This window comes from Rhizophagus irregularis, chromosome 31 (assembly GCF_026210795.1).
Source record: "Rhizophagus irregularis chromosome 31, complete sequence".
Lineage (NCBI taxonomy): Eukaryota > Fungi > Glomeromycota > Glomeromycetes > Glomerales > Glomeraceae > Rhizophagus > Rhizophagus irregularis.
In genome coordinates, this window is record NC_089459.1 from 1,030,723 (window position 1) to 1,049,612 (window position 18,890).

The following is an 18,890-nucleotide window of genomic DNA, read 5'->3' on the forward strand; positions in this document are numbered from 1 at the left end:
AAAATAAATTTAACACCAACCCGCTACCGAGAGTTTTAAACTTATAATTCCCAAAATTGGATATGCAACAAAAATGTGCGAGTGTCATTCACATTTAATATAGTACAACAATTACACGATGACGTAAATTAAAATAATGACGTAAATTAAAATAAACATAAACGAAAATGCGAACACGATGAAAAGTGTGTTTGTTTATTGGTTTTCATTTAAATATAATACGTATCTTTTATTATTTCCGTTTTATATTCACTTTTCACTTTCTTTTCTTTTAATCTCTTTCCATCTCATAATAATAATCCATTCCTTTCCATTCCCTTTTTACTTTAATTAATTTCCAAATTCATTAACATTTCTTCCTTTAGTAGTAGAAATTAATGTCAATTCCTTCTTTTACACCTCATTTATTCTAAAAAAAACCTTTGGAAATTAATTAAAAATGATCTTACCACGACCCCTAATTTTTCTGTTACTAATTCTTTCTACACTTTTATTAACATCCGCTTTTCTTTGTCCTAATATACCAAAAGATGAGGTAGATACAGACCTAGAACAATACATTGTTTACCTTAAGCCTCCAGGTCTTCTAGACATCGTAGTTGATTTAGTAGACCATTTGCTATTATTGATAACGTGTTTAGGACGTACGGTTCAAGAACTTATACCTGGAGAAGGATTATTCGGTGATGGACCAATTGATCTAAATGTTATAACAGATCTTTCCTTTGCTGGATCTGGTTTTAGATTGTATACCGGATTTTTTAATCCCGATTTTGTCGAAAACGTTTTAAAAAAAAGAAATGATGTTAAATTTGTTGAAAAAATCTGTCCTGTAAAAGCTGATTCCGCCATTCCTATTTATAATCTTAATTTAGAAAAAAGGACTACCCAAACCAGCGCACCTTATGTAAGTATAAGAGTATATTAAATAGGAAAGTACTTTTGGTTCCGAATTTATAATACCAACTAATAAAATTATTTAAATCATTTTGATGACAGAATCTTGATCGTATAGATCAAAAGAATTTTCCCCTAGATGGAAGTTATTCTTACCCAAATGATGCTGGTTCTGAATCAAACGTTTATGTAGTTGACACGTGAGTAGATTAATCTTTACGCCGCAGTTTTTACTATATATATATATATTTTTTGTTTTGTGGAACCTTTAACTAAAATTTTTTTCTGTTTTATTTCTTAGTGGAATTTTCGTCAGTAATGTTGAATTTGAAGGAAGAGCAATTCATGGGGGTACCTTTTGTGGCAATTGTTCTTCAACCGATGATCATGGGCACGGAACCAACGTTGCCGGTGTGGTAAGTAAATATTTATTATTAAAAAAATTAATTTTTTCGTCATATCTATTATTCATTACTCATTTTAAACTTAAAAATTGGTAGATCGGCGGCAAAAAATTTGGAGTGGCGAAAAAAACAAAATTGATTGCAGTTAAAGTATTAAACCAAAATGGGCAAGGTACTTCTTCAACATTAGTAGCTGGATTATCTTATGTTATAACAAAACATAAGAATGGCTCCAACAAAAATACGATTGTGAAGTAAGTCTTTTTTTTATTTTAATATCCCATTAAAAATAATTTATTTATCAAATTTTCTTTCTTTTAGTTTGTCGCTTAGTGCTCCATTTTCTCAAGCAATCAATCAAATAGTAACCGATTGTATTAATGCTGGTATTCATGTGGTTGCATCAGCAGGTGACCTAGGACAAAATGCATGCAACTTTTCTCCATCAACAGTCCCACAAGCAATTACTGTTGGAGCTACAGAAAAAACTTCAAATACCGTTACAAGCTTCTCCAATACTGGAGATTGTGTAACACTTTATGCTCCGGGAAGAGATATTATTGCAGCAGGTGCAGGTCAAAATACTTTTCTATCCCAAGCGTCAGGAACAAGTCAATCATGTCCACATGCTGCTGGTGCTGTAGCTTTGATCATTAGCAAAAATGGGAATAGCAGCCCATCAACAATGAAAAATTCATTGATATCATTGGCGACCAAAGGTATTCTTAATAAAACACCTAATGTATTTTTACGAGTACCTACTCCATAAACCTATACATAAACCACCTATACATACACCGATTCCATAAATTACCATAAATTACTTACTCCATAAATTACCTATAAATCAAGTTTTTGACAATGTCAATTATAGATATACAGTAATCCCGTTTGTTATATAAATCAGATAGATTGTATCATTTTGAGACCAACAATAATTTAGTGTTAGAAACTATAACGAAATTTTATTACGAGTGCTTTTATAATAGGTGACATCACCAAATCATGTAATAATAATTTTTTTTATTGAATAAAATACAAACGAATAAAAAATCTTGTTTGATTTTAGTGATATCACAGTGGGATCTGTGAAAAGTAATAGTCATTTCTAGTACCTCATTTATAATCCCTAAATTCCCATTCTTTCCATTTTTTCTAAAAATAAATAAATAAACAAAATAAAATTAAGACTCGAACTCACGTTCTCGGTGATAATAATTGTGGCTTAAAAATTTTTTTAGGGTCAAAATCATTTTTATTTTTTTGTCATTTGATTCAATACCAGTATATCTTATCCTTCTAAAAATTTATGTGCGATTGTTTCTTGCCTTCGACTAAAAATTTGAAATATTAGAGGCAAGTAGAACGTGTAAAGCACTATTCAGAAGTTTTTCTGTTTGTCTATAAGGTCTACTATAGGGCCTTCCTTTTAATATGAATTATTAGAGTCAAGGAATTATACAAACTGAAGCTTTAGGATTCTTGCAATATTTGACCGAAAAAGAAAACTACAAGTATTCTTGATAATCAATCGACCAAAATATTTTTAAATATGCAAGAAGTAAAGCCGGAAAGTTGGCACATAACTTGTACATAACTGAAACGACACAATTTAAACTCATTTCTCGCAGGTTAACTTTACTTATAATAATTTTATCAAATTCTAACAAATTTAATCAATTAGAATTTACAGGAATAGAACATGTTAACATGCAAACAAGTTAACTATAATTCAGTGTCAGGGCCTCAGATAACTCAGTAGATATGACACGAATCTAATAATCAACGAGACAACGTCGTTGTTGAGGAGGAACCAATAGTAATGTCCTTATAGTTGAAATATGGAAAGTACGAAGCTTTAAGTTATTTTTTTAAAAAAAATATAAATTCAAAATTATTCACATTTGTTGATGAAACATTTGTACCGCTCTTCCTTCAACATTGCCGATATCAATTTTACCAAGAAAAAAAAATATATAACAAAGAAAAAGCAAGATTCCCAAAATATTTTTTTACATCAAACAATACAATTGTCCAACATACTATATGTCAAATATTAATTATTCCACATTTTCATAATTTGTAAAAAGACTATTTCCTTTAAGTAATTGATAACTTCTTTGAAATTAAGTTTTGTAGCTACGAAAACGAAACAGAGATCAATTATCTCGAATTTTTCATAATCTTCTAAACAGATGTTTCCGTTATAAATATATCTATTGTGAAATAAAAGAATTAATTAATGATTAGTTACATAACTAGTATTAAGATAAGAATAAAATTAATAAAGTATAATAAACTTTTAACTAAAAACAAATTTTATCTAAATTTCAACAACTTACTGGACGCAAATTCTTAGATTGGAGAAAATCATTTTAGTTTGAATGGAAAAAAATTGGCTAAAAGAGAAATAAATATAATCTTAATATTGAAAATTGGGTTTGTGACTTAGTGGATGTCATAATTTTCATAATTTGTAAATAGATCTATGATACGTAAACATCTTGTAAATCTATAAGGACCAGTAAACATTTCCTTTTTTTAAAAACTTTACAGACGCTAATTTTTTTATATACGAATTAAAATACTGTATATCACAACAATGTTATTTCGCAAGCAAAACGTTATTGTTTCACATGTCTACCCTTTGGCTTGATGACAAGTCCTCGAATCTTCACGAAGATTCTGAAACAAATTATCAAGATGGCAAGAGAAAGAGGGATACGTGTAGTAGCTTACCTACAAGTGGTTAATAAACGATTCGTTGACTAACGTACGGATGAATCAGATACCAACATATTTGAAAGTCTTATTGATATAACTTAACAACGTTAAAGAACAAAATTGATCAAGAAATATCCTTTGGGCAATGAATTATGCATATGTATTTGAACTATCGAAAAAATTGATTATAATAAAAGTACAACAAAAAAATTTAATAAAGATCCTTGTACTGCTGCTATGGTGCAAGTAAACTATACTCAACAATCACGTGATGATGTTTCAATTTTCTGGCGCAAGTTTTCATATCACGTGATCAGACCTTGTCCAATAAAAAACGAGAATTTTTATATGTTACACTGTTTCGTACATAATATTTTATCTGTTATGTCAAAACGAAAAATTTATTCATTGAAACTCTTCATATTTAAATTACATGTATCTTACTAACTTGTTGTTGTCATTTTGTTTTACATGGCATCAGTAAACGTGTGATGATTTTCTCATAAATCAGAAGGTTTTCTCATTGTTAAAGGAATTTTCTCATCAAATGAATGTGATAATTCGGGCAAGCATTGAAATATCATAATTTCGGCCTGAATTATAAAAATTTTTGACCAATAAGATAGGGCACGTGTGATTCAATTTGTTTCAAATTTAGGCCGATCATATAAAAATTGGTTAGTTTTAAACGCCTATAACTTTTTATACAGATCTTTTTTCAAATATCTGACCGGTAATTTGATAGTACTTGTCTTGAAGAATAAAACTACCAGTTTATTTTCTTTAAAATTTATTTTTTAAAATTTTATAAGATTTTTTAGTACTACAATTTTATTGTTGAGTATAGTTTACTTGCACCATATAAAGCTAATTTTATTAATGTAATTTTATATTATTAATATGGGTTTTATAATAAAGCAAATGACTTATCAAATAAAACTTCAATAATAGAAATGGGTTGTCATTACAAGAAGAAGAAACTATTTTTAAATGACAATAAAAAGAATGCGTAGATATTGAGATGGAACTAATGGAAATGGTAGAAATAGACTTATAATTTTATTAACTACGATCAGGTGCCAGAAAAAAAGTAGTGATTCCAGAACAGATTTATATAGTCGAATGCCCTAATTACATGTTCACATGCATTATATTTAAAAAATCACATCATCACTTTTCACAGTCTGTTATATAGTTATCTTTTTGCAAATTAATCTAATCTACTTTAAAAGTATTATTTTAGATTTTTTCTGTGGTGATGCATAAACTGTAAAAAATCGTTTGTGTGTCGAGTATCACCACGTTTAAAACTCTTTTTGGATTTATATAAGGATTTCCGCGTGCTGAAGTTTCATAACACGATGCTAGATATATATAATAAGAGTGTGTTAAAAATGTCAGTGAATAAGATTCGTTACCTTAAATACGAACGATATCGGATAAATTCTTTAGCTGTAATGGAGTGTCAGGAACTGTAAATCCACTAAATTGGTCAACGAGATATATTTCATGCATAGAATATATAAAAAAGTTCCTTCTATATACAAGTGTTATGACTTCGGATCAATAAATGTTAAGTAATCCGAAAGTTTCTAAGTCTTCAAGACCTGGTTTTTTTTCAGGGAGTAGTTTCCGAAGATTAAAAAGGGCTCTTAACTTTTACTTTCAATTTACCTTTAAGTATTTTCTCTCGATCTTTGTTTGAATACATTTCCAACAACAACTCCAAGTGCTACTTGAACCAATTTTCATGGTAAATATAGCATCGTGATACCAACCATCAGCATTTGATTTAGACCTAGTTGGTTTCTCCGATAAACATTCTCCTCATCTCTAGTTGGAAACTATATGTACAGGACAGCAAAACAAAAATAAAGTGACTCGCCAAACTTATCCAAAAGTGTTTGCAGATTATCCTCAAATAGGGGAAGAGAAATCGCTACTTTCTCTTCTTTCTAGAAAACAACATTCATTGTCAGTAAAATTAATCGAAAAATAAATAAAATGTAATAAATTTTTACCAGTCTAATTCCATTTTCATTCATTCCTGATCGGTATACAGGCGCTTAATTGGATCACAGATATTACACTCTGGTAGGAATATAATTCGGTACCTTGCAATACTACTTTTACTTTTAAGAAGTTTCTCGATACTCAAGTTCTCTGAAACCTGTGATGCAGGAAAAGTTCTGTTAAGTGATGGTCAGTGATAGGCAGTAATGAATTATAAAGACAAAGATATCATACCATAGTTCCTGAAAATAGAATTCTCCTTTTTTTAACATCAAGATCCTCTGTCATTATTGATTGTGTAATATGAGAATTTGCTCATTTTTAGAAGTACTACTATACATGTCAGAGCTGATTTAGATGGGGATCCTTTTCATCACTGGACGATCTTTCATTCGATACAAAAAAAGAATGTTCTTCGATATCATCATCATTACTATTCTGTTCATTTTGCAAGAGTAACCAGTTTGAATTTTGTTAGTGGCCAATCTTAAAATCATAGCAACAATAAAATCCAATAAAAGTCATCACCTTACACGTTTTTCTGTTCTTTCGTTGCCCTCGAGAAATCTCTTCGTGGTCGTTGATCCAGTACGCCTGTGTATGGAAAAGAGTGAAAGTTTTGGTCTACTTATGGTGCTCGCGTAAGGATATTCGTCATTGAATGATATGCTTGCGTATTCGTGATGTCTCCTATTCTTGTTTGTACGCAAATTATCAAACGAAGTCTGTTAGAGAGGATACTTAAAACTTCTTGTTTTATCACTCTTAGGATAGTAAAAAATCGATTATAATAAAATGTTTCTGGAATATTCAAACCGGAAGATAAAACGTCAATATGGAGAATAAATTACATGAAGGTAGAGTTAATACGCAAGTGAAAAAGACGGTTCGGGAGTTGCAAAGTACTTCACTTTCTCATTCTCTCCAATCTAATGCACTCCAAAAGTCCATTGAGCGTAGCTCGTTCCCACTCCAAACACGACGGTCCGCAGGTACCGATAATATTGCTGAAAATTTGCTGATAGTAGTTAGGTCATTGTTATACCGTGCGTACTCAATTTTCATTTCTTCCAAGTCGCCAACCGAAACTTGAAAATCAAAAAATTTTTTGAGCGAATATTCGTCCAAAAGTCTACATAATCACGTTGCTAAAATCATGTGATATATGTGAACTGACGCGATTGATCCGCGACTTTAGTGACCTTTTGAGGTCATGGGGTCATGGCTTAACAAGCCAGCGTTTCCCAACATTTTTTGTGTTGAACAACACATACGCCCACACAATGTTGATCATATTCGATATTCCGAATATCGGATATAATAAATCTGGATCGAATAGATTATAAATAAAACCGGATTTATTTTTAAATCCGGTTCCAACCTCTAGACTTGAGACGCTATTCTGATCATTCCTTGAGAAAATGTTTTTTGGATTAGAAGAATTGATAGTAGAGTATCCTAGTCATCTGTTGAGAAATAATCAATAATAGTTTGAATTTGACTATCAGAATAATCAGATAATTCTGAAATAGCACTCACACTATACATTTTGATATACTTGATTTATTTTTTCAATTAACCTATAGTTTTCTAGCTCTCTGGATACCTTTATATAAAGTTACTTGTTTGGTACCCGGATTCTGAGCAATAATAAAACATGAATTCGTCCTTTGGCCTTTTCAAACTTTTTCTTTGATCATAATTTCATCTACACTTCTATTCAATCCTATAACAAAACTACACTAGCATAAAACCTCCGCAAAAATACCATAAACATAATCATGGTTTCAAATGCCTTTCACTTCTACTTATGTTCATCCTTTAAGGATGGAAGATGTACCATGCGAGAAGGAATTAATTGCTTTGTAATCGGGAGGTTTGCAAAACTAATAAATAGTTACTCACACCACAAGCGCTTTATATCGTACTAAATTCTGGCAGATACCTATGGCTAGGGATTGGAATCGATTCCCATTATTAGAATCGATTCTAAAATCGATTAATCGCGATTAATCGTTTCGCAAATACCGATTTTTTTTTATACTATTTATAATAGGTTTGTTTAAACACATATCACGTGATTACAAAAATTACAGTGATCGACGAAAAATTTCCTTTTTTGGAAATTTGTACAACCTTGTGCGATAGCAACTTGAATTTTATTGGGAGATAAAATTTCCTTTTTAGGAAGTTTGTGTTCCGTCACGTGATTCGCGGGCGGAATTATGAATTTGGCCAAAATTAACTATTATGAACAAATAATAATTTACGGTCAAATTAACGAAGCTGCGCCACAATAAGTAGATTCGATTTTTATTCGAGATTCGATTTAAAATCGATTCTTATCGATTTTCGATAGTTTCGATTTTAATCGAATCTTTTCCGATCCCTACCTATGGCTGATTTTGCTTGCCCATGGTTTTACATATTTTTCTTCGAGCGAATCATCTAAAGTTTTTTTTTGATTGCTGTACGACAGATTGTTTCGCCATGACAAGACATTTTGATGATGCAGAAAAGAAGGGTTATATTGAAACGATCGTAAAAAAGGAGTATATTATGTTTCTTTTTAGATTCGCCAAGCTTTTTTACTTAAATAACTGTATAGCTTCTTTGTATTCTTGGTTTTTCAATTAAATAGTTAATTTTCTTGCAACTGTTCTTTTTGTTGCCATCTGTCTTATTATTGCTAATGACAAAAGTGAAATGATTCATATCGTATAACGTATTCCGTTCAATCTCCGGCGACTGTATTGGCTTAATTTTGTGAAAAGGGGATTTAATAAAGAGTTTCTTATTTGTAATATTGCCGTATTTCTTTCTGGTATAGGATTGGGAATAATGACACAATATCGTAGAGAACCAACATTAGCAATATCATTGTTTGGACCGGAAGGATTTGTTGAAAAAATGATGATTTTATTATCATGGATAAAAAATTACTGCTAAATAAATTACTAAACTTCAATTTGTGTAGGCTTTTTTTATTCATTATGCAATACTGTATGTATCAGTACCGACGTACCATTGCAAAAGTATAAAGATTTGTTACCACTGGTTATAATACAAAAGTTCGGGATGCCCGATTTTACGATATTTATCTGAAATTTGAGCATGTATTATAGGGTTATTGATTAATTATAAGAGATCGAAACTTTTGGATGCTTGATCAACGAATTCTTTAATTTTTCGTATCCTTCTGGAATAGCAATTTCTGTCATACCATACCTTAATAAGAAAGATTCCAGGCGAGCGATTAACGACCTCGAGTTTTTTATCAGCTGGTGTTATGAAAATTCTTTTGTAGATCAGTCTTAATAAATAGCAAAAACTGGTAAGCTGTCTAGGTGGTTTCTACGGTAGATAGGGGAGACAATTACTCTTTTTTATTTCTTTTTGTATGTTTGTATCAATGATCTTGTATCGTTTACATTTTTTAATTAATAAAATAGAGTGACGTACCTTAAATCAAATTCGTGATACTTATTTAAATAAATTCATGGCATTTTATTGTAAAAAAAATCAATTTTTAATTTCGGCTGGTAAAGTTTTTGGGACTTGCACTTAAAAAAAAAACATAAAAATGAAGACAAACATAAAATTATACGAAATCAAAAATCATTTAAATGAAATATTTTTTTTTATTTTTACTATCCGGATTTTGGATCAATCTGGGTATACGACCATCCGGTTACGGATTAAAATTAGTCTGGAATATGCGATTTTTCTTAGATTTTAACTTCTTTGTATATTCTTCTATATTAGTCTTATTTTTACATTCTTAGCTTCAAGTTTATGAATTGTAGTTTCAATACAATTAATATTACTAATTCAGAATATTAAGCAAATGATATTATTTGAACAAACAAAATTAATTAATACATAATTCAATACACTGTCCATTTAACGTGTTTGAAACAACTCCTCAGGTGCATTATAATTTTTCCATGTTTGGTTTAATAAAGTCGTCAAATTACTTAAATTGAATACAGTAAATAGACACACAACAATTGTTTTTCTTAATAAGCAGCTGTAAAATGTACATATTATCTTTGATCGATTGTGTTTTCGGTTTAACCTGCAAATAAACAATTCTATTGGTGCATCAATAGTCAACCTAAATTATTGCTTGTCACGCAACAAACAAATGCAAGAAAACCTGCGGCAGCTAACCAGCTTTCTATTTATTTAAAAAAGAGTGCGTATTAATTAATGTCCATATATAAACTATTATTTGGAATTATTTTGAAAACGATTAATCTTAGTATAACTTCGTAAATTTTCATAGTATCATTTTTTTTTTCGTTATTTGGAATATCGAAGAAAATTTGGAAGTGGTCGGTTAAAAGATCTAGTGGTCGATTAAAAGATTCATGCAAATAGATATGCTGTCTAAATTTAAAGTTGTGTGGCTGTAAACAATTATAAATTCGACATGTGATCTTCAAAATTATATTATTACATACATAATGGCTGACTTAATTTTAAAGTTAACTTCTTGTCCAATATTTAAACTTTTTATGAAATTTATTTATCGTTGACTGATAATTTGTCAATTAAGAATCCTAATCATTAGTTAGAATAAAAGATAACTAATTGGAAATAATATTTGATATCATTTAATTTTTTAATATTTAATCAAAATATTATGAAAATGTTTCAACATTTTTACATTTTTTGTTACCTACTTTTATTGGATGGGGAGATATCGGTCAAAAACCACATTTTTTTATATTAATTATTTATTAAATATATTTTTTTTATTTTTTTGGTAATTGATATAAAAATACGAAATAAACCAAATATAGTATATACATTTACCGAAAAAGGTAGCACGAGGCATATTTATTTTGATCGTACAAAAAACAAATATTGTTTTTCCTGATTATTATTATTATTAATAGGGTCCCTGGGCTGTATGCTGATTTTAGGTTGCTAATTGTAAATAATTTTAATTAATTTAATACATTATACCGTAAGCGGTAAAATATGGGATGCAATAAATTTACACAACGTTTGGACATTGTTTAATGATAGAAGCAAGTAATCGTGTATAACATATAAAAATAGAAAAAAAAAATATATTTAATATCGCGTTTTTTTCATCTTTATCAATTTATGCCCTTCCTTTATTAGCTTCACTCCTTTTGCTAATCCGTCCAAACTAATACCCTAATTTCTTAATTCCCTTTAATTTTCACATTCATTTAAATAAATTAAGAATCATGTCATCCCGTTTCTTAATTTTCTCCTTATTCTTTTTCTTTTCCATACTTTTATCATCGTCCATTACATCCGCTGTAAAATGTCCTGATATAATTCCACAACCTGCTGATTCTGATATTGAATATTTGGTTTTTCTTAAAAATTCAGATAATAAACCGGGTCATTTTGATTTTCTCGAAAAGTGTCTTAAAAAAGCTATAAAGAAGTCCAAATCTGGTGATGGGATATTTGGCAAAGTTAAAAAACATGATAAAACTATTATCACCGACTTTTCTGTTGATGGAAGCTTTGCAGCTTATACTGGAATTTTTGATAAAGATTTTGTTAAAAATACATTATCAAAAAGAGATGATATTGATTTTATTGAAGATCCTATTGCTGTAAAAGCTACTTATGCTGTTAACCTCATTAATTTATTAGAAAAGAGAACTGTTCAAAGTAATGCTCCTTTCGTAAGTATAATTTTATAATTTTATATATGAAAAATATTAATCAATATCTCATAAAAGTTCTATATATTAAATAGAATCTTGATCGCATCGATCAAAAAGATTTTCCATTGGATGGGAATTATAATTTCCCAACTAATGCTGGTTCTGGAGTAAACATATACGTGGTTGATACGTGAGTACATGAATAATTTGTCCAATGCAATGACTTTAAAAATATTGGTTTTATCACTTTTTTTTTTCTTTCTTTTTTTAGGGGAATTGATCTTAAAAATGTTGAATTTGAGGGTCGAGCAAGTTTTGGAGGAAGTTTTTGCACTAATTGCACATCAACTGATGATAATGGGTAAGTAATAAATATATATATAAATAAAATAAAGCTAATTCATCTTTTTTTTTTTTTTTGAATTTTAAAAATCTTTTTCTTATTTTTACATTTAGACACGGAACTAACGTTGCTGGCATTGTAAGTAACATCATTGAAGTTTAAATTTTTAGTCCCATTCGTCATATTAATTGAACTTACTTCTGGTAGATTGGTGGTAAGAAGTTTGGCGTCTCTAAGAAGACGAATCTTATTGCAGTTAAAGTATTAAATCAAGATGGCCAAGGGTCATCATTAACGGTCACAGCTGGGTTGTCGTTCGTAATCGACCAACACAAAAAAAGTTCAAATAAGAACACGATAATCAAGTAAATCTTTACTCTTTATATATAGTTTTATTAATTAAAAAAAAAAATCTAACCAAATTAATTAATTTATAGCTTGTCGCTTGCAGGAGCGTTTTCTCAAGCAATCAATACGATGGTAAGCCAATGTTCCAATGCTGGTATTCATGTAGTAGTATCAGCAGGTGACGGATCAGGTGATGCATGTAAAGCATCACCAGCATCAGCTCCACAAGCAATTACTGTCGGAGCAACGGAAAAATCTTCAAATAATATTACAAGTTTCACTAATACTGGATCTTGTGTAAAAATTTTTGCTCCAGGAAGAGATATTATTGCAGCAGGTGCTTTTTTAGCTGATTCCTTATCTCAAGCTTCGGGAACAAGTCAAGCTTGCCCACACGTTGCTGGTACTGTCGCTTTAATTATTAGTAAAAAAGGCAACATGAGCCCATCATCTATGGTTAATGAGTTGATAACATCATCTACTAAGAATATTTTAAAAAATGCTACCCCCAATATATTTTTACGTGTTCCTAGTCCGTGAATATAAAAAAATAGATAATTTAGTTAATTGTTTTGACATATAAGAATAATATATTATACTTTTTTTTTATTTTATTTTTTATTATTATTTATGTAACTTAGAAAATGACAAGAATGTAATTCTTAAAACGAACATAGAATTTCTTATTTTAACTCTATTTCAAGTAAAACTTATAATACGAAAATGCTGTGGATTGTGGAACATGTGTCAAGGTTCCGTAATCGACTTTTTAAAATTTCAAATAAATAAATAAATACAGTATTTCTCTTGACTTTCAAAAAAAAAAAAAGATTATGATACTGAATAAAGCCGAAACTAGCGAACTTTTTTTTAAGTACAACCAGTTTGAGATGATTGGCTTGAAATTGTCATCTTTTTAGCAGATAATTAGTGCTTACAAAATTAAGAGTAACATTTTGGCAGTTGAATTTTATTACATCATTTATACAGTATTAAATTAAATATTTAAAGACCACGCAATTGTTCTCTAGTTTGTTTTGCCATTCGACAAAAGAAATCCAATCTTTTATCTTGACAATTTGTACAATAAATATTGGTTTATATTAATATGTTATGTTCTATTAATAATTTGGACAAGAAAAATATTTACTTGGCTCGCCATAAACTTTTCGGAAAGTTTTGGCACAAATTTCTTATTACGTCAACCTTGAACTATTAAAAAATGCCTTTCCTAATTTACATTTTGCGGATCATGCTTAAGTCAGGAAAATGATTACTATCGCTACAGTAAATCCGTTCTACAAATCATAAATTTTTATCGTTAGTTCATTTAAAATCGCAAAAATTACATGTATAATTTAATATACCATTTTGGGGATAAGGTTTTATTTCCACTAATCAACTTGTATAAAGCATGAATAGGAATTAGCAGTATGTAACCCAATATATCTTCTAACTTGGATATTTGTCATTTACTGTTTTACTGATCTTGATCCTATGATGAACACTGTAGACTCTTTATTCCAATTTTGCATTATTTATGATGAATAATAAAATAGTTAATGCCTAATGCTATAATGTCTCAATTCCGAATTTTACTGAACACGTGATTAACCCTCGTTATCTCGTTATACCAATCCTTCTCGTTATACCGAATCTACCAATTATAATCTTTCTGTAAGATTACAGAGAATTTGGGGTACAAGATGGCAACTTTGCTATGTTAAGGGAGACTGTATAATGGATCATTTCTTCTATCTAATCTCCTTTGCGCAAAATTAACAGTTAAAAGCGTTGAATAAACCTGACTTCTCGTATTTGAAGCCAAATCTTTTTCACGTGATGCAATTATTTCGGAATCAACAGAAATTTACCACAAAAGTCAATATTTATGAACTCTCCACATGTATTTCTGAAGTTAATTCTACTTTCACTGCGGAATTTGGCCTCGGATAATTATAATATTAGGAAAACGGAAACTGTTAAAGTCCGTCGTTCGGTATCTGTTTTTATTACATCATCAAAAAAAATCACGAAAAATAGCATAATATGACGCTATGTAACACTAAATAAAATACAAAATCATCAGTGTTACAAAAAAAGGAAAAAGCAAAGGCTAATATGTGAGGGACGTCAGCAGATGGAAGGAAGGAAAATTAATGCAGTACAGTAGAATGTCCTTCTCTAGCGCCCCGGACAAAAAGTCATGAAGTATATTAATTCGTGTTTTTGGTGGAAAGGTCATAAAAAAACGGATATTTTAAGCAAAGGCATACAGTATGTAAAAATAGAATACCGCCAAATTAAGACAGTAAGTATATAATTTCATATAAAATTTTAATGTCGTATATACTTTGAGAGAATATTAAGACTAATTTTAACATCACCCGGATTAAGTGATTTAAATCACCTTAATATTTTAAATATTTCAAAATTATTTATGACATGTGTCACATTCACGTCATCGTTATTTTTTAAAAAAAAATTTTATTTCTCGTAAACTTAGACAACAGCTTCTTGGATGGCACTAAAGGTAAGTTTCTCTTTTCTTTCTTTTAATGACTTTTATGAAGGCGTATACTAACTCTTTTTTTTATTTTATAGATTTTGGCTTCTCTGAACTATTCAAGACGCAAGGTATGCCGGTGTGTATGCCATATTTCTTAACTGCTTCAGCCATAAAAACTGAAACGGGTTAGTTTTGAAATGGAATAACTGTGGTGAAATTTCAACTGGCTAATTTTTCATTAAAAATCATCCGTTTATTATGTTGCTTCAAGCCAAAAACATAAAAATCAAGAAAAAGAAGAGAAGTTTCTTTCAGTTAAGTTACGATCGTGCCCTCAATTTGTGTATAATTATTTTTAGGTATGTACTATACTATACAGTACAGTATATTATCTTTAGATATAGTGCGCACAATCTAAAGCCAGGTAATATGCAAAAAAGTGGCCAAATTTTCAACCATATAGATATCACGTGATTTGATATACAAATCATGTGACTTACATATTATAAATTTATTAATATTGTTATTTATACGTTAATTACATTATTTGGAATACGTCTGTGAGATTTATATTTTTTAACTGCATATAAAGCTTCTATTCCCTTCAATCCTTTCTTATATGCATCCATAAATCTCCAACTCCGCCTAGCATATTTTCGAATTTGTATTAGTGGTACTGAATTTAAAGCATCAGGAACCATTTTCTCCAATCCTTTAAAAGTATAATCACAATTATTTCGCATAAATTGTTTTGCTGCACCCCAAAATTGTTCAATAAAATTTAATCCACAATGGAATTTTGGGTAAAAAATAACCTTATGACCTCGATCTTCAATAATTTCTTGAATTAAGGGTTTTTGTGCGGCAAAGTCAAGTTGAAGAGAGAGAATTCTAACAGCACAGCAATCATTTTTTGTGGGTAAATGAATTTTGCATTCGGAACAAATTCTTTTTAACCCTTTTTTCCATAATCCTCTCTCTTCTAACACTAATTTAATACCTTTTGGACGCCCATCTGAAAGATGCATTGATTGAATTTCCCCATCAGATTTGAATCCATCTTTAAACTTTTTTTTACCACCCGGATTAAGATTCATATGATGTGCAATTAAAGCATTAGGCGCATAGGCAGCATGACTTGTAGCATTATCAAATGCAAATACACCTATAGAATCAGGATATTTTTGCTCAAAAATAGGAATTGCTTTTTCCACTATCTATTGCATATAAAATAATATTGTCCATTAAAAATAATAAAATATGCTAAATTTTCAAAAAAAAGAATAAAATAAATTAATGTAACATCCATGTTTAACTAAATCTTCGTTTGTCTACCATCCATTACGGTTATTCCCAGGTTTCATTATAACACATGTTTCTTCATCTTCAAATTTTAAATGACTATCAATCTCAGTTAAAAAGTCACTGATATGAAGACTTAATCCATTTCCCTTTTTATTTAAAGGAGCATGATCTTTAGGGCCCCAATATGTTTTTTTCCCATCATTTGCATAAAATACAGATTCATCATGCATTACCAAAATATGCTTTTTTTTATTAGGATTTAATTGTGGTTTAATAATTACTGTAATATCTTCATCCATCAGTTTTGGCATTAATTTTTCAAGTGCTTCCATTTCCAATAAAAAATTTTCTCGATAAGCAATAACATTTGGATATTCATGTTCATCATAATAAATATTTTTTTTACCAATTTGGAAAAACCAGCCAAGTTTATTAAGCCAAATACGCGCAGTATTTTCACTGATAGTTTTTTTTATTCAATTCCAATTGCTGGAAAAACAGTTTCTTCCACATAAATTTTGAAGTCTTTAATTGTTACTTCACATCCTTTACTCCACAGATATTTTAAAATCATTTTATTCACATCTTCATCCTATAAAAGGCTTTTAATTTTTTGATATTTACCATGCTCGGATGTTGGAATTGTTTTATTTTTCAAAAAATTCTTTGTCCAAACAATTAACTCTACTTGATATTTCCCTTTTCCAATACTTTTAGCAACAATTCGACTTGCATTCATTGTTTTATATCCCATTTTACGTAAATTAATAAATTGAAAAATGAGCTGTAACCGATTTCTGCTTTGAATTGAAAGAGTTTTATCATTAAAAAGAGCTTTTAAATTTGATAAAATTGATTCAAAATCTAAATCTGCAATTTGATTTTCAGAATCGTTATCATTAGGCTCTAAAATTTTCAGAACTTTATCTTTTTTAAAAAAAAAGGTTACCAGTTTTGTGTCTTGCGCAGCAATCTTGTATTCTGCTCTTTTTCGGCGTTGCATTCTTAACGAATTTCCAGTATAAGAAATAGGCCAAACTGCGTGAAAAACATTAGGTTTTTTAGCAGCAGTTAATATTGTTTCAAAAGCTGTTGGAGAGAGTTTGTTAAGTTCATCTTCAAACTCCTCATCATTCTATACAAATGATACAATATCCTCTGATTCACTATCCGTTAACTGTTCATTTTCTTTATTATCTTTACTATTTTCACTATCCTCTAATGAAATATCCTGTTCAGTTTGTTCAACTAACAAGCACTTCTGCTTTTTTATATCTCGAGCAAGTTTAAGTTGTACATTTCTCTTTTTTGAGGGTATATTCGGGTTGCAGTTTAAAGATTAAGCGAAAAAGATTTTGGGATATGGGTTAAAGATTATGTGATATAATCTTCACATTTATATATTAAAAAATCTGGCCGGAATTATCATCATAGCTTAATTCCGGCCTAATTTACGATGGCCAAATTCTTTGATTTTAATATGCCGTACATATAAAATTAGATAATCTTAAAAATAATAGATCTCTTGATCAAATTATCCAATTGGAAAAAACTCTCTGTTATTATAATTACAAAGTAATATTCTATCAAATAGCAGGTTTAAATTTTTTTATTTAATATAAAAAATTTTTTTTCTATTCATTTCAAGCTTCCCTTTGAAATTACCTGGCTTTAGACTGTGTGCTCTTTAGATGTGTAATTGCTTTTGATTTTATGTATCATGTTCTTGGCCTTTGTTATATCGCATTTTTAATCTATAGGTGTATTGCTCTTTGATCTTATTCTTTTGATCTTTAAATATTTTACTTACGATCTTTAAGTGTATTATTTTTGATTTTTAGTACACCTCTCTTTATTGGCCTTTAAGTATCTTTTATCATTGCTTGTTATATGGTTAATGTTAGTCAAGTTCCTTAATTCTAAGCTAAATTTCGTTAAATGGTATGATATTATATTATATAAATTTTAAAATATTATATGTAAATTATTTTATGAGATGATTTGAGAAATACTAAAAATAGCAAATTTTCTATAAAAAAATTCATTTATATCAAAATTTGCTTTATGTTAGACTTATAGATCCATTTTATATTAATCTAGTAGTTATGCTACTATATACAATGCTAATAAAAAAAAATAGTATTGAAGTTACATGATAAAAAGGATATTTTAATACAATATAAAGTTACTGTATATGATAAAAATGTATATTTAAATATATATGTATATTTCCTTGGATTTTCATTAATACTTTGGGTGTGGACTTCTATTATAATTATTGCAGAATCTATACCGCAGAAATTGAAAAATTGAGACACGTGATGATGGATGACTATTTTAACATTGATCAATAGAGATTTAATACTATTGAAGAAGCCTACCATAATGATTTTGGCTTAGTTAATGCTATAGAAACTCTCTAAAGGGAAGGAATTGATTTAATATTACACAATTATACAAAGAATTCAGCCAGTAGAATCTGATGAGTTTAGTGTCGCCAACCAATCTGAAACTTCAATTATGTGTTAAGCTCTTGTTCTTCTGGTGAAAAAAAAAAAGTCTATTGATAAATCAATGCTATTTACTATATCTTACTAAAATATTTTATCACAGGCTCAAATCTAATAACATCCGTAGATATTAGCCCATCTATCTGGGCCCAATTCAAGCAACTTTTTCAATAAATC

General features: G+C 29.4%; 6 protein-coding genes across 7 annotated transcripts; 2 read left to right on the forward strand and 4 right to left on the reverse strand.

The window, feature by feature from the left end:
• Positions 1-439: 439 nt before the first annotated feature.
• Positions 440-2,070, forward strand: OCT59_022323 (uncharacterized protein; the record flags this gene model as incomplete). The annotated part of the gene is made up of 5 exons (XM_025331222.2): positions 440-907; positions 1,000-1,097; positions 1,199-1,313; positions 1,398-1,555; positions 1,623-2,070. 5 exons carry the CDS (start codon positions 440-442, stop codon positions 2,068-2,070), a joined length of 1,287 nt encoding a protein of 428 aa, XP_025169128.1.
• Positions 2,071-5,347: 3,277 nt separating this feature from the next.
• On the reverse strand, positions 5,348-6,326 carry OCT59_022324 (uncharacterized protein; the record flags this gene model as incomplete). 2 transcript variants are annotated; one of them, XM_066144737.1, is made up of 6 exons in its annotated part: positions 5,348-5,389; positions 5,700-5,823; positions 5,880-5,980; positions 6,047-6,090; positions 6,159-6,195; positions 6,273-6,326. In XM_066144737.1, 6 exons carry the CDS (start codon positions 6,324-6,326, stop codon positions 5,348-5,350), a joined length of 402 nt encoding a protein of 133 aa, XP_066006170.1. The 2 variants fall into 2 exon arrangements, with proteins under 2 accessions (XP_066006170.1, XP_066006171.1); XM_066144738.1 differs by lacking the exon at positions 5,348-5,389 and adding an exon at positions 5,533-5,562.
• Positions 6,327-6,380: 54 nt separating this feature from the next.
• Positions 6,381-7,103, reverse strand: OCT59_022325 (uncharacterized protein; the record flags this gene model as incomplete). The annotated part of the gene is made up of 4 exons (XM_066144739.1): positions 6,381-6,476; positions 6,572-6,728; positions 6,890-6,943; positions 7,084-7,103. 4 exons carry the CDS (start codon positions 7,101-7,103, stop codon positions 6,381-6,383), a joined length of 327 nt encoding a protein of 108 aa, XP_066006172.1.
• A 4,160-nt stretch (positions 7,104-11,263) lies between these two features.
• On the forward strand, positions 11,264-13,209 carry OCT59_022326 (uncharacterized protein; the record flags this gene model as incomplete). Its single annotated transcript, XM_025309552.2, has 6 exons — positions 11,264-11,716; positions 11,791-11,888; positions 11,970-12,059; positions 12,155-12,179; positions 12,249-12,406; positions 12,479-13,209. 6 exons carry the CDS (start codon positions 11,264-11,266, stop codon positions 12,927-12,929), a joined length of 1,275 nt encoding a protein of 424 aa, XP_025169129.2. The 3' UTR covers positions 12,930-13,209.
• A 2,216-nt stretch (positions 13,210-15,425) lies between these two features.
• Positions 15,426-16,535, reverse strand: OCT59_022327 (uncharacterized protein; the record flags this gene model as incomplete). Its single annotated transcript, XM_066144740.1, has 2 exons — positions 15,426-16,111; positions 16,244-16,535. 2 exons carry the CDS (start codon positions 16,533-16,535, stop codon positions 15,426-15,428), a joined length of 978 nt encoding a protein of 325 aa, XP_066006173.1.
• A 140-nt stretch (positions 16,536-16,675) lies between these two features.
• On the reverse strand, positions 16,676-17,206 carry OCT59_022328 (uncharacterized protein; the record flags this gene model as incomplete). Its single annotated transcript, XM_025311695.2, has 2 exons — positions 16,676-16,749; positions 16,828-17,206. 2 exons carry the CDS (start codon positions 17,204-17,206, stop codon positions 16,676-16,678), a joined length of 453 nt encoding a protein of 150 aa, XP_025169130.2.
• Between the last annotated feature and the right edge of the window lie 1,684 nt (positions 17,207-18,890).